The following is a 27222-nucleotide window of genomic DNA, read 5'->3' as shown; positions in this document are numbered from 1 at the left end:
ACTCCCACACTCACTCACTCACACTCACTCACACACACACACACTCACACTCACACACACACACTCACACTCACTCACAGTCACACACACACTCACTCACTCACTCACTCACTCACACACACTCACACACGCTCTCACACACTCTCACACACACCCACTCACTCACACTCACACACGCACTCACACTCACACACTCACACTCACTCACTCCCTCACTCACTCACTCACACTCACACACAGACACACTTACACTCACACACTCACACACACTCAATTCAATTCAATTCAATTCAAATCGCTTTATTGGCATGATAAGGTACATCTTATGTTGCCAAAGCATCAAAATACATTTATGGTTGAACACATAAATACAGATCTATCCATACAGTGTTTAAACAGATATATCCCTGAGTGTATAAATATACATTCGTATAATTTGTATATACTCTTTTCTTAGGTTTACTGGTTGTCCCTCTGTTTATGGCAAGCTGTAACATAGTGTGCCGCTAAGGTTACACAGTTTCTCTGTTCCCCTAGTAGGTATGGGAGTTTTTGGTCGTCATTCAAATTTCTGAATTCAGGGCATATTTGTGAGAATTTTTGGTAGAAATTCTCCCTGATGCCCTGATATTTTCCACAGGCTGTGAGGAAGTGCATCTCTGTCTCCACCACTCCCTGACTGCAGTGAGAGCATATCCTGTCCTCTTTTGGCAGCCAGGTCTGTCTGTGTCTGCCTTTTTCGATCGCCAGGCTATGTTCACTAAGTCTGTACCTTGTCAAGGTTTTTCTCAGTTTGCTATCCTTTACCATGGTCAGGTATTCAGCCATGTTGTATTGTCTGTTTAGGGCCAAGTAGCAATTGAGTTTGTTTTGGGTTTTTGTTGTTTCTGCCCAATATGACAGGTATTTTTCCTTTTGCTTAGTGACAATTGTGTTGGGTCGAATTCTCTGTGCTACGATGTCACTGTCCTGGGGCTGGTTATTGTTAGTAGTGTTAGTGGTTGCTGTAATGATATCAACAAATAGAGATAGTATTTGCCTGTTCGATTATGATGCCTTAATTGCATGTATTGATTGCTTGTGCCTGACCAGCAGAGGGCATGTGACCGAGAGAAGCAAGGCAGTTAGTTTGGTTTCAGTTTCGTTCTAGATGCATCACTAGCTTGATGTCTCCTGTAAATGCTGTATAAAGAGTTGAACAGACTTTAGATTAAAACTCATTCTCTTTCATAAATGTCTCATCATTGAACCCACAAAGAAATCAATACAGTTGCTTCACTGAACTGAGTCCCAGGACTAGTTGACTGAGGGAGTTATTCTTTATGGTCCTCTCTTGGCATTTCAGGGCTTCGTAATGATAGCAGTGGGGGTTGCTCATTTTTAGGTGTTTCCAAAATTTGGTGGCTCTTTTTTGGATAGTAATTATTGTGGATATTGGCCTAGTTCTGCCCTGCAAGCATTGTTTACGGTTTTCCTTTGAGTCCGGAGGATACTTTTACAGAATTCTGCATGTAGGATCTCAATTGGGTGTTTGTCCCATTTTGCAAATTCTTGTTGAGTTAGCGGTCCCCACACCTCACTGCCATAGAGTGCAATTGGTTCAATTACTGATTTAAAAATTTTGAGCCAAATGCTAATTGGGATTTCTATTTGGATTGCTCTTTTAATGGCATAGAAAGCCCTTCTAGCTTTCTCTTTCAGTTCATTCACAGCCAGATGAAAATTTCCCGTAGAGCTGATTTTTATGCCCAAGTATGTGTAGTTAGTGGTTTGTTCGATTTTAGTTGTTCCTAGTGTGAAATTTATTCTGGGTCCCTGATGTCTGGATCTTTGCTGGAACACGAGGACTTTGGTTTTTTGGGGATTTATTGTCAGGGCCCAAGTCTGGCAGTACGACTCCAGCAGATCCAGGTTCTGCTGTAGACCCTCCTTAGTTGGTGACAGCAGAACCAGGTCATCTGCATAGAGGAGGAATTTAACCTTGGAGTCATATAGGGCGAGGCCAGGTGCTGTAGATTGTTCAAGTAGTTTTGCCAACTCATTTATGTAAATATTAAAGAGTGTCGGTGAGATGGCCGAGCCCTGCGTCACCCCCCGCCCCTGTGGGAAGTATTTTGTTTGTTTTTCTCCAATTTTAACTGCACATTTATTGTTTGTATACATTGATTTAATTACATCATATGTTTTTCCCCCTACCCAGCTTTCGATAAGTTTCAAGAATAGACCGTCGTGCCAGATGGAATCACTCACTCTCTCTCTCTCTCTCTCTCTCTCTCTCCTGCAGGTCTTCCAGTCCCGGTTGGAAGAGGTATGTGTCTGTATCTCAGTGTCACCGTGATCTGTGATCAGTGTGTATCCCAGTGACAAACTCCCAGTATCCCCCGTCCCCCCCCATTTATGGAGCCTCCTCTGATGACCCCTCCCCAGCGAACCCTCCCTCCCCACCCCCGGCTCCCCACCCCCAGTGACCCCGCCCCCATTACCCCCTCCCTCAAATACAGACCCACCCCCAGTGAACCTTCCCCCGGCCCCCCCCACCCCCCCCCTCACCCCAAGCAACCCCTCCACCCCGGATTCCCCTCCCCCTGTGGCCCCCTCCCATTTACAGATGCTCACCCACCCGCTCCCCCGTACTAATTTCACCTCCCCCGCCCTCTCTCTGGTGCCCACAGACCCAGCGAACCCTGCTCACTGACCGGGACCACCTCCTGTCTGGAGCGGAGGACGTGAGCCAGCAGCTGAGGGAGGAGCGAGAGCGGAACCGGACACTCGGGGCTCGACTGGAGACGCTCAGCCGCGCCCAGCGCATCGCGGAGCAGGTACGGCCAGGGGTCGGGCCCTGACCTCTCACCTGGGGTCAAATCCAGCCCCACAGACAAAGGGGGCAAAAGGCAGGGGGCGGTCGGGTCGCCGGGTCGGCTGCAAGATCGGGTAACTCAGCACAGGCCGGGGATGGAGCCTGGGCCTTTCCTGGGGCTCAGTCTCACACTAGGTGGGGGCGGCAAACTCCGGATGACACCCCACCCCCTCTCCACCCCCCAGGCCTGCGGATTCGCTAGGCCGGCCCTCGGCAGGGGCTGGGAGTGAGCCTGGCCCAGGCTGGAAGTGAGCCTGAGCGAGCAGGCCGGAGGGCCGCCCGTTAACATGTTTGTGCTTCTTCAGTTGCAGGAGGAGGTGGCTGAGGTGGCGAAGGAGCGGGACATCCTGAAGGAGGCTTACAATAAACTGCTGGTCAGGTAGGAGAGCGTGATCCAGCGGATAGGCCTGGGAGTGGAACGCGGGGAATGTCCAACACAGGGGCGGCCAACCGAGGGGGGGGGGGTGGAAGGGAGCTGAGGAGAGGGTGGAGGGGAGTCGAGAGGAGAGGAGGATAGGGAAGTGGAGGAGATGGGAAGGGGAGGCGAGGGGATTGGAGGGGGAAGAGGAGGGGAAGGGAGGGGAGGGAGGGGACTGGAGCGGTAGGGAGGGGAGGGAGTGGAGGGGAGGGGAACAGAGGAGAGCAGAGGGGTGAGTGGGGATGAGGGATGGGAGGAGAGGGGTGGAGCGTAGAGGAGTGGAGGGGAGGTGAGGGGAGGGGAGGAGAATGGATTGGAGGAGAGGGGAGTGGAGGGGAGGGGAAGTGAGGGGAGGCGAGTTGAGGAGAGGGGAGGAGAGGGGAGGAGGGGGAGTGGAGGGGAGGGGAGGTGAGTGGAGGTGAGGTGAGGAGAGGGTGGAGCGGAGTCGAGAGGAAAGGAGGATAGGGAAGTGGAGGAGATGGGAAGGGGAGGCAAGGGGAGATGAAGGAGAGGCGAGGGGATTGGATGGGGGAGGGAGTGGAGGAGGGGTGGGGAGGCGAGAGGAGAGGGAGGGGACTGGAGGGGTAGGGAGGGGAGGGAGTGGAGGGGAACAGGAGAGCAGAGGGGTGAGTGGGGATGAGGGATGGGAGGAGTGGGGTGGAGGGGAGGTGAGGGGAGGGGAATGGATTGGAGGAGAGGGGAGGTGAGGGGAGGCGAGGTGAGGAGAGAGGAGGAGAGGGGAGGAGGGAGAGTGGAGCGGAGGGGAGGTGAGGGGAGGCGAGGTAAGGAGAGGGGAGGGGTGGGGAGGAGAGGGGAGGGGTTGAAAGGGTTACTCTCTGCGTCTCTGATGGAGGGAAGCGGGGCGGTGGCCAATGGGTCAGACTGTGACCTTTCACTGTCGGGAACCTGGGGTCAGACTGTGACCTTTCACCCTCGGGAACATGGGGCCAGACTGTGACCTTTCACCCATGGGAACCTGGGGTAAGTCTGTGACCTTTCACCCTCGGGAACCTGGGGTCAGATTGTGACATTTCACCCTCGGGAACCTGGGGTCAGACTGTGACCTTTCACCCTCAGGGACCTTGGGTCAGACTGTGACCTTTCACCCTTGGGGACCTGGGGTCAGACTGTGACCTTTCACCCTCAGGAACCTGGGGTCAGACTGTGAAATTTCACCCTCGGGGACCTGGGGTCAGACTGTGACCTTTCACCCTTGGGGACCTGGGGTCAGACTGTGACCTTTCACCCTCGGGAACCTGGGGTCAGATCCAGGCGCAGACAGAGAAGGGGTGAGGGGTGATTGTACGGCCCCTGTAAGGGACAGCAGTACCAGAAAGGTCCTTATTGCCTCTCCCTGTGCTTTGTGATTCTATCGCCGCCCCCACCCCTACCTCCCCTCCAACCTTCCAGTGCCTTGAACCTGCCGTGGGATCAGGAGCGGAAAGAGAGAGACCAGCAGATCCATGAGCTCGAATCAAAATTGCGAGCTGCACACGAAGACAGGGCACTACTGGAGAGGAAAATCCACCAGGAAATTGGTAAGGGGTTGGAATACAGAGCGCGGAGGCAGGGAGAGTGGCTGCAATAGAACACACCTTGTAAACATGATCAGTAACTGGGACAGGGAGGGTGGCTGTGGAGGGAGATTGAATTTAAATAAAGGAAACTACGAGGGTATGAGGCGCGAGTTGGCTAGGATGGATTGGGGAATGTTACTTAAAGGGTTGACGGTGAATAGGCAATGGCAAACATTTAAAGATCGCATGGAAGAACTACAGAATTTGTTCATCCCTGCTTGGCATAAAAATAAAACAAAAAAGGTGACTCAACATTGGCTAACAAGGGAAATTAGGGATAGCATGAGATCCAAGGAGAGGACATATAAATTGTCCAGAAAATGCAGCAAACCTGAGGATTGGGAGCAGTTTAGGATTCAGCAAAGGAGGACAAAAGGATTAATTAAGAGGGGGGAAACAGAGTATGAGAGTAAGCTTGCAGGGAACATAAAAACTGACTGTAAAAGCTTCTATAGATATGTGAAGAGAAAAAGAATGGTGAAGTCAAGCGTAGGTCCCTTACAGTCTGAATCAGGGGAATGTATAATGGCGAACAAAGACATGGCAGACCAATTAAATACATACTTTGGTTCTGTCTTCACAAAGGCTCCCAGAGATGTCAGGCAACATAGGGTCTAATGAGAGGGAGGAACAGAATTAAATCAGTATTTGCAGGGAAATGGTGTTAGGGAAATTGACAGGATTGAAGGCCGATAAATCCCCAGGGCCTGATAACCTACATCCTAGGGTACTTAAGGAAGTGTCCCTAGAAATAGTAGACGCATTGCTGTTCATCTTCAAAAAATTCGATAGACTCTGGAACAGTACCCATGGATTGGAGGGTGGCTAATGTTACCCCACTATTTAGAACAAGTGGTAGAGAAAAAATGGGTAATTATAGACCGGTAAGCCTGACATCGGTAGTGGGGAAAATGTTAGAGTCCATTATAAAAGATGTAATAGCAGAGCACTTGGAAAACAGTGACAGGATCGGACAAAGTCAACATGGATTCACAAAAGGTCAATTGTGCTTGACTAATCTACTGGAATTTTTTGAGGATGTAACTGGTAGAATAGGGCAGCACGGTGGCATAGTGGTTAGCACTGTTGCCTCACAGCGCCAGGGACCCGGGTTTGAATCCGGCCTCGGGTGACTGTCTGTGTGGAGTTTGCACATTCTCCCCGTGTTTGCGTGGGTTTCCTCCGGGTGCTCCGGTTTCCTCCCACAGTCCAAAGATGTGCGGGTTAGGTTGATTGGCCATGATAAAAATTGGCCCTTAGTGTTAGGGGGGATTAAATACGCGGGGTTACGGGGATAGGGCTTGGGTGGGATGGCTGTCGGTGTAGGGACCGGGTGCTAGGGTTTGGATGATCAGCCATGATCTCGTTGAATGGCGGAGCGGGCTCAAGGGGCCGAATGGCCTACTCCTGTTCCTATCTTCTATGTTTCTATGTAATAGATAAAGGAGAACCAGTGGATGTGGTGTATTTGGACTTTCAGAAGGCTTTCGATAAGGTCCCGCATAAGAGACAAGCGTGCAAAGTTAAAGCACATGGGATTGAGGGTAAGGTACTGACTTGGATAGAAAACTGGTAGGCAGACAGGAAGCAAAGAGTTGGAATAAATGGGTCTTTTTCCGAGTGGAAGGCAGTGACTAGTGGGGTACCGCAGGGATCGGTGCTAGGACCCCAGTTATTCACAATATGCATTAATGATCGAGACAAGGGATGTAATATCTCCAAGTTTCCAGACGACACAAAGCTGGGTGGGCGTGTGTGCTGTGAGGAGGATGCAGAGAATCTCCAGTACGATTTGGACAGGTTGGGCGATTGGGCAGATGCATGGCAGATGCAGTATAATGTGGATAAATGCGAGGTTATCCACTGTGGTGGCAAAAACAGGAAGGCAGATAATTATCTGAATGGCAATAGATTGGGAAAAGGGGAAGTGCAACGAGACCTGGGTGTCCTTGTGCACCAGTCGCTGAAGGTAAGCATGCAGGTGCAGCAGGCAGTTAAGAAGGCAAATGGTGTGTTGGCCTTCATAGCGAGAGGATTCGAGTACAGGAGCAAAGATGTCTTGCTGCAGTTGTACAGGGCCTTGGTGAGATCACACCTTCAGTATTGTGTGCAGTTTTGGTCGCCTTATCTGAGGAAGGATGTTCTTGCCATGGAGGGAGTGCAGCGAAGATTCACCAGACTGATACCTGGGATGGCAGGAATGACGTATGAAGAGAGATTGGGTCGATTAGGCTTATATTCGCTAGAGTTTAGAAGAATGAGAGGGGATCTCATTGAAACTTATAAAATTCTAACATGACTAGACAGACTAGATGCAGGAAGGATGATCCCGATGGCGGGAGAGTCCAGAACCAGGGGTCACAGTCTAAGGATAAGGGGTAAGCCATTTAGGACAGAGATGAGGAGGAATTTCTTCACCCAGAGAGTGGTGAACCTGTGGAATTCTCTACCACAGAAGACAGTTGAGGCCAATTCATTAAATATATTCAAGAAGCAGTTAGATATATTTCTTACGGCTAAAGGGATCAAGGGATATTGGGAGAAGGCAGGGACAGGGTACTGAATTTGGATGATCAGCCATGATCGCATTGAATGGTGGAGCAGGCTCGAGGGGCCGAATGGCCTACTCCTGCTCCTATATTCTATGTTTCTATGTTTCTATGAATGAGTGGGTAGAGTCTGTGATAGGGGAGAGTGTACACGGGCTGTGGGAAGAGATTAAATGGGTGGGTAGAGTCTGTGATAGGGGAGAGTGTACACGGGCTGTGGGAGGAGATTAAATGTGTGGATAGAGTCCGTGATAGGGGAGAGTGTACATGGGCTGTGGGAGGAGATTAAATGTGTGGATAGAGTCCGTGATAGGGGAGAGTGTACACGGGCTGTGGGGGGAGATTAAATGGGTGGGTAGAGTCAGTGATAGGGGAGAGTGTACATGGGCTGTGGGAGGAGATTAAATGGGTGGGTAGAGTCCGTGATAGGGGAGAGTGTACATGGGCTGTGGGAGGAGATTAAATGTGTGGATAGAGTCCGTGATAGGGGAGAGTGTACATGGGCTGTGCGAGGAGATTAAATGGGTGGATAGAGTCCGTGATAGGGGAGAGTGTACATGGGCTGTGGGAGGAGATTAAATGGGTGGGTAGAGTCCGTGATAGGGGAGAGTGTACATGGGCTGTGGGAGGAGATTAAATGGGTGGATAGAGTCCGTGATAGGGGAGAGTGTACATGGGCTGTGGGAGGAGATTAAATGGGTGGGTAGAGTCCGTGATAGGGGAGAGTGTGCATGGGCTGTGGGAGGAGATTAAATGGGTGGGTAGAGTCCGTGATAGGGGAGAGTGTACATGGGCTGTGGGAGGAGATTAAATGGGTGGGTAGAGTCCGTGATAGGGGAGAGTGTACATGGGCTGTGGGAGGAGATTAAATGGGTGGATAGAGTCCGTGATAGGGGAGAGTGTACATGGGCTGTGGGAGGAGATTAAATGGGTGGGTAGAGTCCGTGATAGGGGAGAGTGTACATGGGCTGTGGGAGGAGATTAAATGGGTGGGTAGAGTCCGTGATAGGGGAGAGTGTACATGGGCTGTGGGAGGAGATTAAATGGGTGGGTAGAGTCCGTGATAGGGGAGAGTGTACACGGGCTGTGGGAGGAGATTGATGTGCCTCAATAATTCCGAGACTCGATGTTAGCGAAACAAAACAAGGCTTTTATTAACTTAGAAGATAACACGCAGTGGAGAGAGGTATCTTCCATCTGGAGATCTGCAGTACTGGATATGAGACCAGACTGCTTGCTTACATAGGGGCCAGGTATGGGCGGAGCCCTACACACAATGCATTCCATACATTCCAATATACAATACAATGGTGAGGAGAAACCTGAAACCGACCACAGTCACAGGCAGTGATGAATGGAATATTTCATCACATTCACCCCTTCTATAGATTTAGTCTGTCCGGGGGTTTGGTAGTCCTCTGCGACCGACGTGGCTGATGTGGTGTCGCGGGTGTCGGCTGGGTGTCCCCGGGGGCCTCCTGGGTCTCTGCCGGGGGTGCCGCCAGGGTTGTTGAAGGGGTAGTTGGTGGGGGTGCCGTTGGTCGATGTTCTTCCGGGGGTGATGAAAGAGTAGTGGGTGGGTAAGGGTTGCTGCGATCGTTGTCGCTGCTATCGCCGTGGTTGTTGTCGTTACCAGCTGGGGCGACGTCTTTTATGGACACGGTGTCCTCCCTTCCGTCGGCGTGCCGGACATATGCGTATTGGGGGTTGGCGTGGAGTAGGTGTACTGGCTCCACGAGAGGGTCCGTCTTGTGGCCCCTCACATGCCTTCGCATGAATACCGGACCTGGGGTGGAGAGCCATGACGGCATGGATACGCCTGAGGTGGATTTCCGGGGAAAGACAAACATTCGTTCATGAGGCGTGGCATTAGTGGCCGTACACAATAGCGACCGTATCGAATGGAGCACATCCGAGAGGACTTCCTGCCAGCGGGAGATAGGGAGGCCCTTGGTCCTTAGAGCTAGAGTGACTGCTTTCCATACTGTCCCGTTCTCTCGCTCCACTTGGCCGTTACCCCGGGGGTTGTAGCTGGTGGTACGGCTCGTGGCGATCCCCCTTGGACAGCATGTACTGGCGTAGCTCTTCACTCATGAAGGACGCCCCCCTATCCGTATGGATGTAGCTCGGCACACCGAACAGGCAGAACAGGCTGTTGAGGCATTTAATGACCGTGGCGCTGGTCATGTCTGGGCAGGGGAAGGCGAATGGGAACCGGAAGTATTCGTCCACAATGTTCAGGAAGTAAACATTGCGGTCGACGGACGGGAGGGGGCCCTTGAAATCTAAGCTGAGCCGCTCGAAGGGCCGTGTAGCTTTGATTAAGTGGGCTCTATCTGGGCGGTAGAACCGAGGCTTGCACTCAGCGCAAGTGCGGCAGTTCCTGGTCAGAGACCGAACTTCCTCAATCGAGTAGGGTAAGTTACGGGACTTTATGAAGTGGAACAGCCGCGTGACCCCTGGGTGGCAGAGGTCGTTGTGGAGGGTCTGTAGCCGATCCCAGGTGGCGCTGGCACACATCCCTCATGAGAGGGCGTCAGGGGATTCGTTAAGGGCCCCTGGCCGGTAAATGATGTCGTACTCGAAGGTGGAGAGCTCGATCCGCCACCTAAGAATCTTATCATTTTTAACCTTCCCCCTCTGTTTATTATTGAACATAAACGCTGCCGACCGCTGGTCGGTAAGTAGGGTGAAGCATTTGCCGGCTAGGTAGTGGCGCCAGTGGCGCACTGCCTCCACGATGGCTTGGGCCTCCTTTTCCACGGAGGAGTGTCTGATCTCGGGCCCTTGGAGGGTCCTCGAGAAGAAAGCTACGGGCCGCCCCGCCTGGTTGAGGGTGGCCGCCAAGGCGAAGTCAGACGCATCACTTTCCACTTGAAATGGAGTGTTCTCATCCACTGCCTGTAGCGTGGCCCACTCAATATCCTGCTTAATGCTTTTGAAGGCGGCGTGGGCCTCAGCAGAGAGCGGAAAAGAGGATGCTTTCAAGAGGGGGCGGGCTTTGTCGGAGTAGTTGGGGACCCATTGGGAATAATAAGAAAATAACCCCAGGCACCTTTTCAGGGCTTTGGGAGTGTTGGGCAGGGGCAGCTCCCGTAGGGGGCGCAATCGGTCGGGGTCTGGTCCGATTTCCCCATTCTCCACCACGCTGCCTAGTATGCAGAGGCACGTGGTGTTGAAAACGCACTTGTCCTCGTTGTAGGTGAGGTTGAGTTTTTGTGCGGTTTCCAGGAACCTCTCGAGGTTCGAGTCGTGATCCTGCTGGTTGTGACCGCAGATGGTGACGTTGTCGAGGTAGGGGAAGGTTGCCTGCAAGTGGTGGTCATCGACCATGCGGTCCATCTCCCTCTGGAAGACCGAGACCCCATTCGTCACCCCAAAGGGGACTCTGAGGAATTGGTAGAGGCGTCCGTTCGCCTCGAAGGCGGTGTACGGGCGGTCCTCTGGTCTGATAGGGAGCTGGTGGTACGCTGACTTAAGGTCGATGGTGGAGAACACCCGGTATTGGGCGATTTGGTTCACCATTTCTGATATGCGGGGTAGCGGGTAGGCGTCTAGTTGGGTGTACCTGTTGATCGTTTGGCTATAGTCGATCACCATCCGTTTCTTCTCGCTACCCCTTACCACTACCACTTGGGCACGCCACGGGCTGTTGCTGCGTTCAATAATGCGCTCCTTCAGGAGCCTGTCTACCTCGGTCGCGATAAACCGCCTGTCCTCCCAGCTGTACCTCCTGCTTTTGGTCGCTATTGGCCGGCAGTTAGGGGTAAGGTTCGCGAATAGCGAAGGCGGCTTTACCTTCAGGGTAGCCAGACCGCACACTGTGAGGGGCGGCTGGGACCCACCGTACTTGAGCGTGATGCTTTGGTGGTTGCACTGGAAATCCAGGCCCAAGATCACGCTCGCACATAGGTTCTTCATGATTAATACTTTAAAATTATCATAAACAGTTCCGTTAACGGACAATTGTACCGTGCAGTAACCCAGAATGGTCGATGTTTGGGTTTTATCAGCCATAGAGATGGTACCCTGAGTAGGGACCACCTTTAGGGAGAGTTGTTGTGCCAGTTCAGGGTGGATAAAACTCTCCGTGCTTCCACTGTCAATTAAACATTTAACCCTGCACCCGTTTACCTCGATGTCCACCATTGATTTGGATAGCGGGTGCGGCCTGGTCTGGTCCACTGTGACCGATGCCACTGTAGGGCCCTGATCGAGACAAGATGGCGTCCACGCTGTCTGCTCATAAGATGGCGGACCCCACGAGGTCGGGAAAGATGGCGTCCAAGATGGCCGCTCCCACGGCGCGCACGCGGCGGTGGCGGGTTTTCCGGCGGTTGGTTTTCCGGCGGGGTTCCCTCTGCACACCTTCCCGAAGTGCCCCTTCTTACCGCACTTAAAGCAGGTGGTGCCTTTCGCCGGGCACAGGTTTCTGGTGTGCTTTGGCTGCCTGCAGAAGTAGCAGTTGGGTCCCCGACGCGTCGCGGCTGTCGTAGGGCTTCTGGGGGGAGAGCGGGGCCCCGACGGTGTCGGGCTGCCGGGCGGGGAAGATGCCTTCCAAGATGGCGGCGCCCTTGGTGCACACGTGGCGGCGTGGACGGCGCGGGCTGAAGAGTAGGCGTCCGAGTTTCTCTGGGCCACATCCAGGGATCGCGCGGTGTCCGCAGCCTGTTTCAGGTCCAATCCCGTTTTTTCCAGCAGTCTTTGCCGGATGTAAGTGGAGCTGAGGCCTGTGATAAAGGCATCGCGAACAAGCTCGTCGGTGTACACTGCGGCTTTTACATCTCGGCACTTGCAGTCTTTGCCAAGCATTTTCAGGGTGCCTAGGAACTCCTCCACCGATTCCCCAGGTCGCTGTGCGCGAGTGGCGAGCAGATGCCTAGCATACACCTCATTCGTAGGCTGCTGGTAATGCGCCTTTAAGATGTCGCAGGCGGCCAGGTACGTGTCGGCGTCTTGGATGAGGGGGTAAACCCGGTGGCTTACCCAATTCCGCAGAATTCCGAGTTTCATACTCGCAGCGTCCGTAGCGTCTTTGACGGCTGCGGAATTGTCCAGGAAGAATTCCATACACATAAACCAGTGTCCGAAGCGTGCTGATGCGTCCGGAGCATGTTGATCCAAATCCAAACGTTCGGGTTTCAGGAGTTGATCCATTGTGCTGAAAAATAAGTTCATAAAATTGATGTGCCTCAATGATTCCGAGACTCGATGTTAGCGAAACAAAACAAGGCTTTTATTAACTTAGAAGATAACACGCAGTGGAGAGAGGTATCTTCCATCTGGAGATCTGCAGTACTGGATATGAGGCCAGACTGCTTGCTTACATAGGGGCCAGGTATGGGCGGAGCCCAACACACAATGCATTCTATACATTCCAATATACAATACAATGGTGAGGAGAAACCTGAAACCGACCACAGTCACAGGCAGTGATGAATGGAATATTTCATCACAGAGATTAAATGGGTGGGTAGAGTCCGTGATAGGGGAGAGTGTCCATGGGCTGTGGGAGGAGATTAAATGGGTGGGTAGAGTCAGTGATAGGGGAGAGTGTACATGGGCTGTGGGAGGAGATTAAATGGGTGGGTAGAGTCCGTGATAGGGGAGAGTGTACACGGGCTGTAGGAGGAGATTAAATGGGTGGGTAGAGTCTGTGATAGGGGAGAGTGTACACGGGCTGTGGGAGGAGATTAAATGGGTGGGTAGAGTCTGTGATAGGGGAGAGTGTACATGGGCTGTGGGAGGAGATTAAATGGGTGGGTAGCGTCCGTGATAGGGGAGAGTGCACATGGGCTGTGGGAGGAGATTAAATGGGTGGGTAGAGTCAGTGATAGGGGAGAGTGTACATGGGCTGTGGGAGGAGATTAAATGGGCGGGTAGAGTCAGTGATAGGGGAGAGTGTACATGGGCTGTGGGAGGAGATTAAATGGGCGGGTAGAGTCAGTGATAGGGGAGAGTGTACATGGGCTGTGGGAGGAGATTAAATGGGTGGGTAGAGTCCGTGATAGGGGAGAGTGTACGTGGGCTGTGGGAGGAGATTAAATGGGTGGGTAGAGTCCGTGATAGGGGAGAGTGTACATGGGCTGTGGGAGGAGATTAAATGTGTGGGTGGATTCAGTGATGGAGGAGAGTGTACATGGGCTGTGGGAGGAGATTAAATGGGTGGGTAGAGTCCGTGATAGGGGAGAGTGTCCATGGGCTGTGGGAGGAGATTAAATGGGTGGGTAGAGTCAGTGATAGGGGAGAGTGTACATGGGCTGTGGGAGGAGATTAAATGGGTGGGTAGAGTCCGTGATAGGGGAGAGTGTACACGGGCTGTGGGAGGAGATTAAATGGGTGGGTAGAGTCTGTGATAGGGGAGAGTGTACATGGGCTGTGGGAGGAGATTAAATGGGTGGGTAGAGTCCGTGATAGGGGAGAGTGTACATGGGCTGTGGGAGGAGATTAATGGGTGGGTAGAGTCAGTGATAGGGGAGAGTGTACATGGGCTGTGGGAGGAGATTAAATGGGTGGGTAGAGTCAGTGATAGGGGAGAGTGTACATGGGCTGTGGGAGGAGATTAATGGGTGGGTAGAGTCAGTGATAGGGGAGAGTGTACATGGGCTGTGGGAGGAGATTAAATGGGCGGGTTGAGTCAGTGATAGGGGAGAGTGTACATGGGCTGTGGGAGGAGATTAAATGGGTGGGTAGAGTCCGTGATAGGGGAGAGTGTACGTGGGCTGTGGGAGGAGATTAAATGGGTGGGTAGAGTCCGTGATAGGGGAGAGTGTACATGGGCTGTGGGAGGAGATTAAATGTGTGGGTGGATTCAGTGATGGGGGAGAGTGTACATGGGCTGTGGGAGGAGATTAAATGGGTGGGTAGAGTCAGTGATGGGGGAGAGTGTACATGGGCTGTGGGAGGAGATTAAATGGGTGGGTAGAGTCTGTGACAGGGGAGAGTGCACATGGGCTGTGGGTGATTAAATGGATGGGTAGTGTCCGTGATAGGGGAGAGTGTACATGGGCTGTGGGAGGAGATTAAATGGGTGGGTAGAGTCCGTGATAGGGGAGAGTGTACATGGGCTGTGGGAGGTGATTAAATGGGTGGGTAGAGTCCGTGATAGGGGAGAGTGTACATGGGCTGTGGGAGAAGATTAAATGGGTGGGTAGAGTCCGTGATAGGGGAGAGTGTACATGGGCTGTGGGAGGAGATTAAATGGGTGGGTAGAGTCCGTGATAGGGGAGAGTGTCCATGGGCTGTGGGAGAAGATTAAATGGGTGGGTAGAGTCCGTGATAGGGGAGAGTGTACATGGGCTGTGGGAGGAGATTAAATGGGTGGGTAGAGTCAGTGATAGGGGAGAGTGTCCATGGGCTGTGGGAGGAGATTAAATGGGTGGGTAGAGTCCGTGATAGGGGAGAATGTACATGGGCTGTGGGAGGAGATTAAATGGGTGGGTAGAGTCAGTGATAGGGGAGAGTGTACATGGGCTGTGGGAGGAGATTAAATGGGTGGGTAGAGTCCGTGATAGGAGAGAGTGTACATGGGCTGTGGGAGGAGATTAAATGGGTGGGTAGAGTCCGTGATAGGGGAGAGTGTACATGGGCTGTGGGAGGAGATTAAATGGGTGGGTAGAGTCCGTGATAGGGGAGAGTGAACATGGGCTGTGGGAGGAGATTAAATGGGTGGGTAGAGTCAGTGATAGGGGAGAGTGTACATGGGCTGTGGGAGGAGATTAAATGGGTGGGTAGAGTCCGTGATAGGGGAGAGTGTACATGGGCTGTGGGAGGAGATTAAATGGGTGGGTAGAGTCCGTGATAGGGGAGAGTGTACATGGGCTGTGGGAGGAGATTGAATGGGTGGGTAGAGTCCGTGATAGGGGAGAGTGTCCATGGGCTGTGGGAGGAGATTAAATGGATGGGTAGAGTCCATGATAGGGGAGAGTGTACACGGGCTGTGGGGGGAGATTAAATGGGTGGGTAGAGTCCGTGATAGGGGAGAGTGTACATGGGCTGCCGGAGGAGATTAAATGGGTGGGTAGAGTCCGTGATAGGGGAGAGTGTACATGGGCTGTGGGGGGATATTAAATGGGTGGGTAGAGTCCGTGATAGGGGAGAGTGTACATGGGCTGTGGGAGGAGATTAAATGGGTGGGTAGAGTCCGTGATAGGGGAGAGTGTCCATGGGCTGAAGGAGGAGATTAAATGGGTGGATAGAGTCTGTGATAGGGGAGAGTGGACATGGGCTGTGGGCGGAGATTAAATGGGTGGGTAGAGTCCGTGATAGGGGAGAGTGTACACGGGCTGTGGGAGGAGATTAAATGGGTGGGTAGAGTCCGTGATAGGGGAGAGTGTACATGGGCTGTGAGAGGAGATTAAATGGGTGGGTAGAGTCTGTGATAGGGGAGAGTGTACATGGGCTGTGGGAGGAGATTAAATGGGTGGGTATAGTCCGTGATAGGGGAGAGTGTACATAGGCTGTGGGAGGAGGTTAAATGGGTGGGTATAGTCCGTGATAGGGGAGAGTGTACATAGGCTGTGGGAGGAGGTTAAATGGGTGGGTAGAGTCTGTGATACGGGAGAGTGTACATGGGCTGTGGGCGGAGATTAAATGGGTGGGTAGAGTCCGTGATAGGGGAGAGTGTACATGGGCTGTGGGAGGAGATTGAATGGGTGGGTAGAGTCCGTGATAGGGGAGAGTGTCCATGGGCTGTGGGAGGAGATTAAATGGGTGAGTAGAGTCCGTGATAGGGGAGAGTGTCCATGGGCTGTGGGAGGAGATTAAATGGGTGGGTAGAGTCCGTGATAGGGGAGAGTGTACATGGGCTGTGGGAGGAGATTAAATGGGTGGGTAGAGTCTGTGATAGGGGAGAGTGTACATGGGCTGTGGGAGGAGATTAAATGGGTGGGTAGAGTCCGTGATAGGGGAGAGTGTACATGGGCTGTGGGAGGAGATTAAATGGGTGGGTAGAGTCAGTGATAGGGGAGAGTGTACATGGACTGTGGGAGGAGATTGAATGGGTGGGTAGAGTCCGTGATAGGGGAGAGTGTACATGGGCTGTGGGAGGAGATTAAATGGGTGGGTAGAGTCCGTGATAGGGGAGAGTGTACATGGGCTGTGGGAGGAGATTAAATGGGTGGGTAGAGTCTGTGATAGGGGAGAGTGTACATGGGCTGTGGGAGGAGATTAAATGGGTGGGTAGAGTCTGTGATAGGGGAGAGTGTACATGGGCTGTGGGAGGAGATTAAATGGGTGGGTAGAGTCCATGATAGGAGAGAGTGTACATGGGCTGTGGGAGGAGATTAAATGGGTGGGTAGAGTCTGTGATAGGGGAGAGTGTACATGGGCTGTGGGAGGAGATTAAATGGGTGGGTAGAGTCAGTGATAGGGGAGAGTGTACATGGACTGTGGGAGGAGATTGAATGGGTGGGTAGAGTCAGTGATAGGGGAGAGTGTACATGGGCTGTGGGAGGAGATTAAATGGGTGGGTAGAGTCCGTGATAGGGGAGAGTGTACATGGGCTGTGGGAGGAGATTAAATGGGTGGGTAGAGTCAGTGATAGGGGAGAGTGTACATGGGCTGTGGGTGGAGATTAAATGGGTGGGTAGAGTCTGTGATAGGGGAGAGTGTACATGGGCTGTGGGAGGAGATTAAATGGGTGGGTAGAGTCAGTGATAGGGGAGAGTGTACATGGGCTGTGGGAGGAGATTAAATGATTGGGTAGAGTCAGTGATAGGGGAGAGTGTACATGGACTGTGGGAGGAGATTGAATGGGTGGGTAGAGTCAGTGATAGGGGAGAGTGTACATGGGCTGTGGGAGGAGATTAAATGGGTGGGTAGAGTCCGTGATAGGGGAGAGTGAACATGGGCTGTGGGAGGAGATTAAATGGGTGGGTAGAGTCAGTGATAGGGGAGAGTGTACATGGGCTGTGGGAGGAGATTAAATGGGTGGGTAGAGTCCATGATAGGGGAGAGTGTACACGGGCTGTGGGGGGAGATTAAATGGGTGGGTAGAGTCCGTGATAGGGGAGAGTGTACATGGGCTGCCGGAGGAGATTAAATGGGTGGGTAGAGTCCGTGATAGGGGAGAGTGTACATGGGCTGTGGGGGGATATTAAATGGGTGGGTAGAGTCCGTGATAGGGGAGAGTGTACATGGGCTGTGGGAGGAGATTAAATGGGTGGGTAGAGTCCGTGATAGGGGAGAGTGTACATGGGCTGTGGGAGGAGATTGAATGGGTGGGTAGAGTCCGTGATAGGGGAGAGTGTCCATGGGCTGTGGGAGGAGATTAAATGGATGGGTAGAGTCCATGATAGGGGAGAGTGTACACGGGCTGTGGGGGGAGATTAAATGGGTGGGTAGAGTCCGTGATAGGGGAGAGTGTACATGGGCTGCCGGAGGAGATTAAATGGGTGGGTAGAGTCCGTGATAGGGGAGAGTGTACATGGGCTGTGGGGGGATATTAAATGGGTGGGTAGAGTCCGTGATAGGGGAGAGTGTACATGGGCTGTGGGAGGAGATTAAATGGGTGGGTAGAGTCCGTGATAGGGGAGAGTGTCCATGGGCTGAAGGAGGAGATTAAATGGGTGGATAGAGTCTGTGATAGGGGAGAGTGGACATGGGCTGTGGGCGGAGATTAAATGGGTGGGTAGAGTCCGTGATAGGGGAGAGTGTACACGGGCTGTGGGAGGAGATTAAATGGGTGGGTAGAGTCCGTGATAGGGGAGAGTGTACATGGGCTGTGAGAGGAGATTAAATGGGTGGGTAGAGTCTGTGATAGGGGAGAGTGTACATGGGCTGTGGGAGGAGATTAAATGGGTGGGTATAGTCCGTGATAGGGGAGAGTGTACATAGGCTGTGGGAGGAGGTTAAATGGGTGGGTATAGTCCGTGATAGGGGAGAGTGTACATAGGCTGTGGGAGGAGGTTAAATGGGTGGGTAGAGTCTGTGATACGGGAGAGTGTACATGGGCTGTGGGCGGAGATTAAATGGGTGGGTAGAGTCCGTGATAGGGGAGAGTGTACATGGGCTGTGGGAGGAGATTGAATGGGTGGGTAGAGTCCGTGATAGGGGAGAGTGTCCATGGGCTGTGGGAGGAGATTAAATGGGTGAGTAGAGTCCGTGATAGGGGAGAGTGTCCATGGGCTGTGGGAGGAGATTAAATGGGTGGGTAGAGTCCGTGATAGGGGAGAGTGTACATGGGCTGTGGGAGGAGATTAAATGGGTGGGTAGAGTCTGTGATAGGGGAGAGTGTACATGGGCTGTGGGAGGAGATTAAATGGGTGGGTAGAGTCCGTGATAGGGGAGAGTGTACATGGGCTGTGGGAGGAGATTAAATGGGTGGGTAGAGTCAGTGATAGGGGAGAGTGTACATGGACTGTGGGAGGAGATTGAATGGGTGGGTAGAGTCCGTGATAGGGGAGAGTGTACATGGGCTGTGGGAGGAGATTAAATGGGTGGGTAGAGTCCGTGATAGGGGAGAGTGTACATGGGCTGTGGGAGGAGATTAAATGGGTGGGTAGAGTCTGTGATAGGGGAGAGTGTACATGGGCTGTGGGAGGAGATTAAATGGGTGGGTAGAGTCTGTGATAGGGGAGAGTGTACATGGGCTGTGGGAGGAGATTAAATGGGTGGGTAGAGTCCATGATAGGAGAGAGTGTACATGGGCTGTGGGAGGAGATTAAATGGGTGGGTAGAGTCTGTGATAGGGGAGAGTGTACATGGGCTGTGGGAGGAGATTAAATGGGTGGGTAGAGTCAGTGATAGGGGAGAGTGTACATGGACTGTGGGAGGAGATTGAATGGGTGGGTAGAGTCAGTGATAGGGGAGAGTGTACATGGGCTGTGGGAGGAGATTAAATGGGTGGGTAGAGTCCGTGATAGGGGAGAGTGTACATGGGCTGTGGGAGGAGATTAAATGGGTGGGTAGAGTCAGTGATAGGGGAGAGTGTACATGGGCTGTGGGTGGAGATTAAATGGGTGGGTAGAGTCTGTGATAGGGGAGAGTGTACATGGGCTGTGGGAGGAGATTAAATGGGTGGGTAGAGTCAGTGATAGGGGAGAGTGTACATGGGCTGTGGGAGGAGATTAAATGATTGGGTAGAGTCAGTGATAGGGGAGAGTGTACATGGACTGTGGGAGGAGATTGAATGGGTGGGTAGAGTCAGTGATAGGGGAGAGTGTACATGGGCTGTGGGAGGAGATTAAATGGGTGGGTAGAGTCAGTGATAGGGGAGAGTGTACATGGGCTGTGGGAGGAGATTAAATGGGTGGGTAGAGTCAGTGATAGGGGAGAGTGTACATGGGCTGTGGGAGGAGATTAAATGGGTGGGTAGAGTCAGTGATAGGGGAGAGTGTACATGGGCTGTGGGAGATTAAATGGGTGGGTAGAGTCCGTGATAGAGGAGAGTGTACATGGGCTGTGGGAGGAGATTAAATGGGTGGGTAGAGTCTGTGATTGGGGAGAGTGTACATGGGCTGTGGGAGGAGATTAAATGGGTGGGTAGAGTCTGTGATAGGTGTTAAGTCTGTGAGTTGTTCAAGTAATTAATACTCAGACTTAATCAGTAACAATAAAACAGGTCTTTACTGGTTGGAGGTCGGGACTACACTGAATACAAGATTACTGCACAGTGCTTATATACCGGTGTGTTCACCCCCGGTATTACGTCTACAGCAGCCTGAGAAAGTAGTACATCTCTTAAGGTGGAACAGGCTTAAGCTCTCTTAAGGTGGAACAGGTTACATACACAACACTCCTCCCTTCTTAGCTTTATAGTCATCCCCCTCATTTAACATAACGTAATAACATATATACATATATAACTTCATGTTTAACGTAACATATCACAGATTCAGTCTCTGCGGAAAACAGTTCACAGATTCAATCTCTGGTGTAGTCGGTTCACGTTACTCATTCAATAGTCCTTTCATGGATTTAACAGCTTGAACTTCCGAACTGATTTGGCTCCGATCGGAGGGACCACGTGTGTGATCTGGTAGAGGTGATAATGGTTCAGATGGGTCATCTTCTGTTTCGACTTTTCCTTTTCTGCTTCTTGGAGACTCTCTGGGCTCCATTGTCAGCTGCCACAGCTGCCAGCTGCATGCGCAGTTCCTCCTTCTCTTCCTCCTTTTTTTGTAGTAGAGCCACCTTCTCCCGATGTTCCGTAGACTTTCAGTGCTCCTCCATGATTTCTGTATGGTGGGAGTCGAAGTTACAAGTTGGGCAGGACAGGACATAGTAATATTCGGAGTCGTCCGACAGGTCATGGTAATATTCGGAGTCGTCCGACAGGTCAGCGAGAGGGTCGTCTATTTCCTCCATACCCAGCTGGACGTTAGCCAGCTCTTGTTCCAAATCCAGATATCTTTCCTGAAGAGACTTCTTCATGTGTACCTCTGCATCCAGCTTTTTCTGGGCTTTCAGCAAGTCGTTTACTAGTGACCTCATTTGTGATTTTAATACTTCAACTTCCTTTGGAGATTGATTGATCGGACCATGCAATCCCTCTACCGGAGCAGCTGTTTCAGCGGTCTGTTGTTCTACATTGACGTGAGTCAGCGTACTTTTGGCATCCAATGGCTGCTCTGTTGCAGTCGTTTCAGTCTGTGTCGTCACATCAGCCATCTCAATGACTTTTGAGAGCTCCGAACCCTTTTCCTTTGAAGATCGCAGCTCGTGTTCAAGTTTTTCCCATTTCAGAGTCTTGTCCCTCAGCATATGAAGGAGTTGGCTGACCGTTAACTCTTCTGACACCAGATTATGGCACGCACCTTCAGAACCTGAATCAGCTTTGATTCGTTCGGCCTCCTCGCGCAGATGGTTGGTGTGCTCCTGCTCCATTTTCTCCATCAGTTGCTTCTGTTGCCTTTCCAGATTCTCCCACTCTGTAACAAAGAACTTTTTTATTTCATTCATCTCTTGCTCAAAACGGTGAATCATTTGTTCTAATTGCTGTTGTAGTTTGAAATGGAGTTGAGTTCGAGCCCAGTGTCCCTCAAAAATGTGCATATCAGTAGACTTGACAGACTCAGAATTCTCTGTTAAACTATGTTGTTGTTGCTCAGTGGAATTCTGTGCTGAAACTTTGTCTTTTGCACATGGGTTGGTCTTACCATCATCAGTTCTAGAGTCTGGGCTGATTATCTGCACCGAGTTCTCACTCTTTATGGCTTTTAGCGAATGCCAGTCCATATTTATGTTTCTAAACCACTCCCGGCCTAGTAGTGGTGGACCTCCCTCCGGTAGCACATATAAGTCCATTATTTGACTTCCTTCGCCCTTACTGGCCACTGCAACCTTTATTGTCCCGATGGGGTACACTCTCTGCCCCGTGTAGGTTGTCAATATAATCTCCGTATCCTGTAGGGGAATATGTTGGAATAACCTTCTGTAATCTTTCTTATTCATGACCGACAATGCCGATCCAGTGTCCAATTCCATTTTTACTTGGACTCCTTCTATCTGAAGAGTAACCCAAATTGTCTGGAGGTCTGCACCCTTACCAACGTTGAGTACCCTTAAGCTAGCCAGTTCAATACTGCTTAAGCCAGCCAGTTCATTACTGCTAGCGTCTGAATCGGACTCCTGTTCAGCCACCTTGTGTACTTTTGCGTATTTTCCTTGCGGTGACTTCTTGTTGCTGGTCTTCTTCCCTGACCTGCATACTCTAGCTATATGTCCAAGCCTACCACAAGTTCTACATTCTTGGTTTTTAAACCAACACTGGTTCTGATCATGCGTTGTCTTTCCACAACGATAACATTTGCCAGAACTCACACCCAATTTGTGTGCACTGAGCTCCGGTGACCGTAGCTGCATTACTGCCGTGCCTCTCGCTGCGGCTTCGTGTGCTGCTGCCATAGTGACCGCCTTCTCAAGCGTCAGCTCATTCTCCTCGAGCAGTCGCTTTTGTGTATCCTGTTTAAATAAACCACACACAAATTTGTCTCGTAGTGCATCTGTCAGTCCCGTTCCAAACTGGCAATATTTCGCTAATTTACGCAATTCCAGCAAATATTCAGCATTGCTTTCATGCTGTAGCTGCCTTCTGTCGTAAAATTTAAATCGTTCCGCTAGCATCAGCGGCGTGGGGTTTAGATGATCTTTCAGGACAGTAACAATCTCATCGAACGTCTTATCCGCCGGTTCATCTGGTGATAACAGGTGTTTCAATTGCCCGTATGTCTTCGCACCCATTAAATTTAATAATGTTAGTGCTTTATCAGCCTCACGAATTTTATTGGCCTTACAATAATTTTTAACTCGTTCAACATATATGGCCCAATCTTCGATGTCACTATCAAAGTTGCTAATATTCCCGTGTTTAGGCATTGTAGTACTTTATCAGATTTGCAATTTCTCAGATTTTTTTTTTTACTGCTATCCAAGTTGGCGGCTTCCCGATCTTGCCGTCGTCCTCCGCCCACAAAATGGCGGTTTTCCCGCGCTTGGCGGTCTTCACCCGTCCCCCGACGCCGTCTCCCTTCAGCCCCGAGTGCGGCCCTTATCTCCGCCGCGATCGATGGCCCGCGCTTTTCACCGCGGCTCTCGCGCCTTCAGTGTCTGCCGACGCTGCGCCTTTCAGCCCGAGTGCGGCCCTTATCAGGGATTGCGATCGATGGCCCTTGTACCTCCGACTTCCCCAAGCCCTGTCTTTGCAGCCAACGCTGCTTGGCTTACCCACCACCGAGGTTGAAAAAGAAGCTGCAGGATGTCTTCTGTCCTCCAGTTTTCAGTCGCTGATGGAGGCTTCAGGGTCCTAATGCCTGTCGCTTCCAGTGGGGTGGTGAGATTTGAAACCTCTCTTCAACGTCCTGTCTGTGGACGAAGCCGCCGTGGAATAACTGCCGCAGGGTAAGAACCTGACTCGTCGCCAGTGTTAAGTCTGTGAGTTGTTCAAGTAATTAATACTCAGACTTAATCAGTAACAATAAAACAGGTCTTTACTGGTTGGAGGTAGGGACTACACTGAATACAAGATTACTGCACAGTGCTTATATACCGGTGTGTTCACCCCCGGTATTACGTCTACAGCAGCCTGAGAAAGTAGTACATCTCTTAAGGTGGAACAGGTTACATACACAACAACAGGGGAGAGTGTACATGGGCTGTGGGAGGAGATTAAATGGGTGGGTAGAGTCTATGATAGGGGAGAGTGTACATGGGCTGTGGGAGGAGATTAAATGGGTGGGTAGAGTCCGTGATAGGGGAGAGTGTACATGGGCTTTGGGAGGAGATTAAATGGTGGGTAGAGTCTGTGATAGGGGAGAGTGTACATGGCTGTGGGAGGAGATTAAATGGGTGGGTAGAGTCCGTGATAGGGGAGAGTGTACATGGGCTGTGGGAGGAGATTAAATGGGGTGGGTAGAGTCCGTGATAGGGGAGAGTGTACATGGGCTGTGGGAGGAGATTAAATGGGTGGGTAGTTCCGTGATAGGGGAGAGTGTACATGGGCTGTGGAGGAGATTAAATGGGTGGGTAGAGTCCGTGATAGGGGAGAGTGTACATGGGCTGTGGAGGAGATTAAATGGGTGGGTAGAGTCCGTGATAGGGGAGAGTGTACATGGGCTGTGGGAGGAGATTAAATGGGGTGGGTGTGGTAGTGTGATGAATATGCCATTCATCAGGCACTGTATTCCCTGTGTTTAGTTTAGTTTCAGTTTCATTTCCTTACCTGTATTGTATTGTGTGTAGGGCTCCGCCCATACCTGGCCCCTACTCAAGCAAGCCCCAGCATGTCTCACAGCAGTACAGCAGATCTCTGGATGAGAGACACTTCTCCAATGTGTATTACTTTCTGAGTTAATAAAAGCCTTGCTTTGCTCCATTAACGTCGAGTCTCGGATTCATTGAGGCACATCAGGTAGTGTCCGTGATAGGGGAGAGTGTACATGGGCTGTGGGAGGAGATTAAATGGGTGGGTAGAATCCATGATAGACGAGAGTGTACACGGGCTGTGGGAGGAGATTAAATGGGTGGGTAGAGTCCGTGATAGGGGAGAGTGTACATGGGCTGTGGGAGGAGATTAAATTGCTATGGTTTGGAATTGGGTAGATGGGAGGGGGTTCGAAGTGTGGCGTCTGGGGGAGGAGTGTTGAAGGGGTTCGGTGGAGGGGGAGGTATTTGTGAGGGGGATCAAAGATGGGTTGTGGGAGGCGAAGGGGATCAAAGGATGAACCAATTATCTCCCGGTTTCTCTTCCAGAGACCAGCGAGTTTCTGCGGCGGGAGATTGGGGATCTGCGGATGGACATTGAGCAGAGCAGGCGCGCGGCTCGTGTGGCCGAGTACGGACCGCACTAACCGACGGGAACTACACACTGCGCCCAGACTAGAGGTAACGGTCGGAGCCCTGGGGAGGTCACTCTAACACCTGGGGTCACTCTCTCACCCCCGGGGTCACTCTAACTCCTGGGGTCACTCTAACTCCCGGGGTCACTCTCTCACACCCGGGGTCACTCTAACTCCTGAGGTCACTCTCTCACACCCCGGGGTCACTCTAACTCCTGGGGTCACTCTCACACCCCGGGGTTACTCTAACTCCTGGGGTCACTCTCTCACACCCGGGGTCACTCTAACTCCTGGGGTCACTCTCTCACACCCCGGGGTCACTCTAACTCCTGGGGTCACTCTCTCACACCCCGGGGTCTCTCTAACTCCTGGGGTCACTCTCTCACACCCCTGGGTCACTCTAACTCCCGGGGTCACTCTCTCACACCCTGAGGTCACGCTAACTCCTGGGTCACTCTCTCACACCCTGGGTTCACTCTAACTCCTGGGGTCACTCTCTCACCCTCCGGGGTCACTCTAACTCCTGGGGTCACTCACTCACACCCGGGGTCACTCTAACTCCTGGGGTCACTCTCTCACACCCCGGGGTCACTCTAACTCCTGCGGTCACTCTCTCACACCACGTGATCACTCTCCCTCCCTCTCCCTCTCCCCCTCTTTCCCTCGCTCTTCTCCTCTCTCCCACTCTTTCCCCTTCTCCCTCCCTCCCTCCCTCGCTCTCTCCCGCACTCTCTCTCTCGCTCCCTCCCTCGCTCTCTCCCTCCCTCCTCTCTCCCTCGCTCTCTCCCTCACTCTCTCTCTCTCTCTCCTCCCACACACTCCCCTTCTCTCCCTCCCTCTCTCCCTCACTCTCTCCCCATCTTTCCCTCGCTCTCTCCCACACTCTCTCCCTCTCTCCCACACTCTCTCCCTCTCTCCCTCGCTCTCTCCCTCGCTCTCTCCCACACTCTCTCTCTCTCTCCCTCGCTCTCTCCCTCGCTCTCTCCCTCGCTCTCTCCTCGCTCTCTCCCTCCCTCTCTCCCTCGCTCTCTCCCTCGCTCTCTCTCCCTCGCTCTCTCGCTCTCTCCCACACTCTCCCCATCTCTCCCTCGCTCTCTCCCTCGCTCTCTCTCTCTCTCCCCTTGCTCTCTCCCTCCCTCCCTCTCTCCCTCGCTCTCTCCCTCTCTCCCACTCTTTCCCCTTCTCTCCTCCCTCTCCTCCCTCGCTCTCTCCCGCACTCTCTCTCTCGCTCCCTCCCTCGCTCTCTCCTCCCTCCCTCCCTCGCTCTCTCCCTCACTCTCTCTCTCTCTCCCACACACTACCCCTTCTCTCCCTCCCTCTCTCCCTCACTCTCTCCCCATCTTTCCCTCGCTCTCACTCCCACACTCTTTCTCTCTCCCTCCCTCTCTCTCTCTCTCCCTCCCTCTCTCCCTCCCTCTCTCCCTCGCTCTCTCCCTCCCTCTCTCCCTCCCTCTCTCCCTCGCTCTCTCCACACTCTCCCCACTCTCCCTCGCTCTCTCCCTCGCTCTCTCTCTCTCCTCCTCTCTCTCTCTCTCCCTCCCTTGCTCTCTCCCTCCCTCCCTCTCTCCCTCGCTCTCTCTCTCTCTCCCACACTCTCCCCATCTCTCCCCTCCCTCTCCTCTCTCCCTCTCTCCCTCGCTCTCTCCCTCGCTCTCTCCCTCCCTCTCTCCCTCGCTCTCTCTCTCTCCCACACTCTCCCATCTCTCCCTCCCTCTCTCTCTCTCCCTCTCTCCCTCGCTCTCTCCCATCCTCCCTCCCTCCCTCTCTCCTCGCTCTCATCTCTCCCTCTCTCCCTCGCTCTCTCCTCGCTCTCTCCCTCCTCTCTCCCTCGCTCTCTCTCTCTCTCTCCCACACTCTCCCCATCTCTCCCTCCCTCCCATCCCTCCCTCCCTCACTCTCTCCCCATCTCTCCCTCCCTCTCTCCCACACTCTCCCCTTCTCTCCCTCCCTCCCTCCCTTGCTCTCTCCCCATCTCTCCCTCCTCTCTCTCTCCCTCTCTCCCTCGCTCTCTCCCTCCCTCCCTCACTCTCTCTCCCTCTCTCTCTCCCTCCCTCCCTCGCTCTCCCCCTTCTCTCCCTCCCTCTCTCGCTCGCTCTCACCCCATCTCTCCCTCTCTCCCTCGCTCTCTCCCACACTCTCCCTCTCTCTCTCCCTCCCTCCTCGCTCTCTCCCCATCTCTCCTCCCTCCTCGCTCTCCCCCTTCTCTCCCTCGCTCTCTCCCTCGCTCTCTCCCATCTCTCCCTCTCTCTCCCTCTCTCCCACACTCTCCCCTTCTCTCCTCCCTCCCTCCTCGCTCTCTCCCCATCTCTCTCGCTCTCTCCCACACTCTCCCCTTCTCTCCCTCGCTCTCTCCCTCGCTCTCACCCCATCTCTCCCTCTCTCCCTCGCTCTCTCCCACTCTCCCTCTCTCCCTCCCTCGCTCTCTCCCATCTCTCGCTCCCTCTCTCCCTCGCTCTCTCCCCTTCTCTCCCTCCTCTCTCCCTCGTCTCTCGTCCCCATCTCTCCTCCCTCTCTCCCTCGCTCTCACAGCCCATCTCTCCCTCGC

General features: G+C 52.7%; 1 protein-coding gene across 1 annotated transcript in view; it reads left to right on the top strand.

Moving 5' to 3' along the window:
- LOC147118194 (protein fantom-like) overlaps nt 1-24708 on the top strand; it is an 89310-nt gene extending 64602 nt beyond the window's left edge. Inside the window, exons 2-6 of the mRNA XM_085983700.1 lie at nt 2285-2308; nt 2673-2819; nt 3163-3236; nt 4686-4813; nt 24592-24708. Of these exons, the coding sequence (XP_085839826.1) occupies nt 2285-2308; nt 2673-2819; nt 3163-3236; nt 4686-4813; nt 24592-24689 (471 nt within the window). The 3' untranslated portion in view covers nt 24690-24708. The remainder of the gene's footprint in view (nt 1-2284; nt 2309-2672; nt 2820-3162; nt 3237-4685; nt 4814-24591) is intronic.
- The last annotated feature ends 2514 nt before the right edge of the window (nt 24709-27222 follow it).

Source organism: Somniosus microcephalus, chromosome 4 (genome assembly GCF_052327205.1).
Source record: "Somniosus microcephalus isolate GS21.2 chromosome 4, FLI_Smic_1.0, whole genome shotgun sequence".
NCBI classification, from domain to species: domain Eukaryota; kingdom Metazoa; phylum Chordata; class Chondrichthyes; order Squaliformes; family Somniosidae; genus Somniosus; species Somniosus microcephalus.
This window is presented reverse-complemented; position numbering and strand designations above follow the sequence as displayed.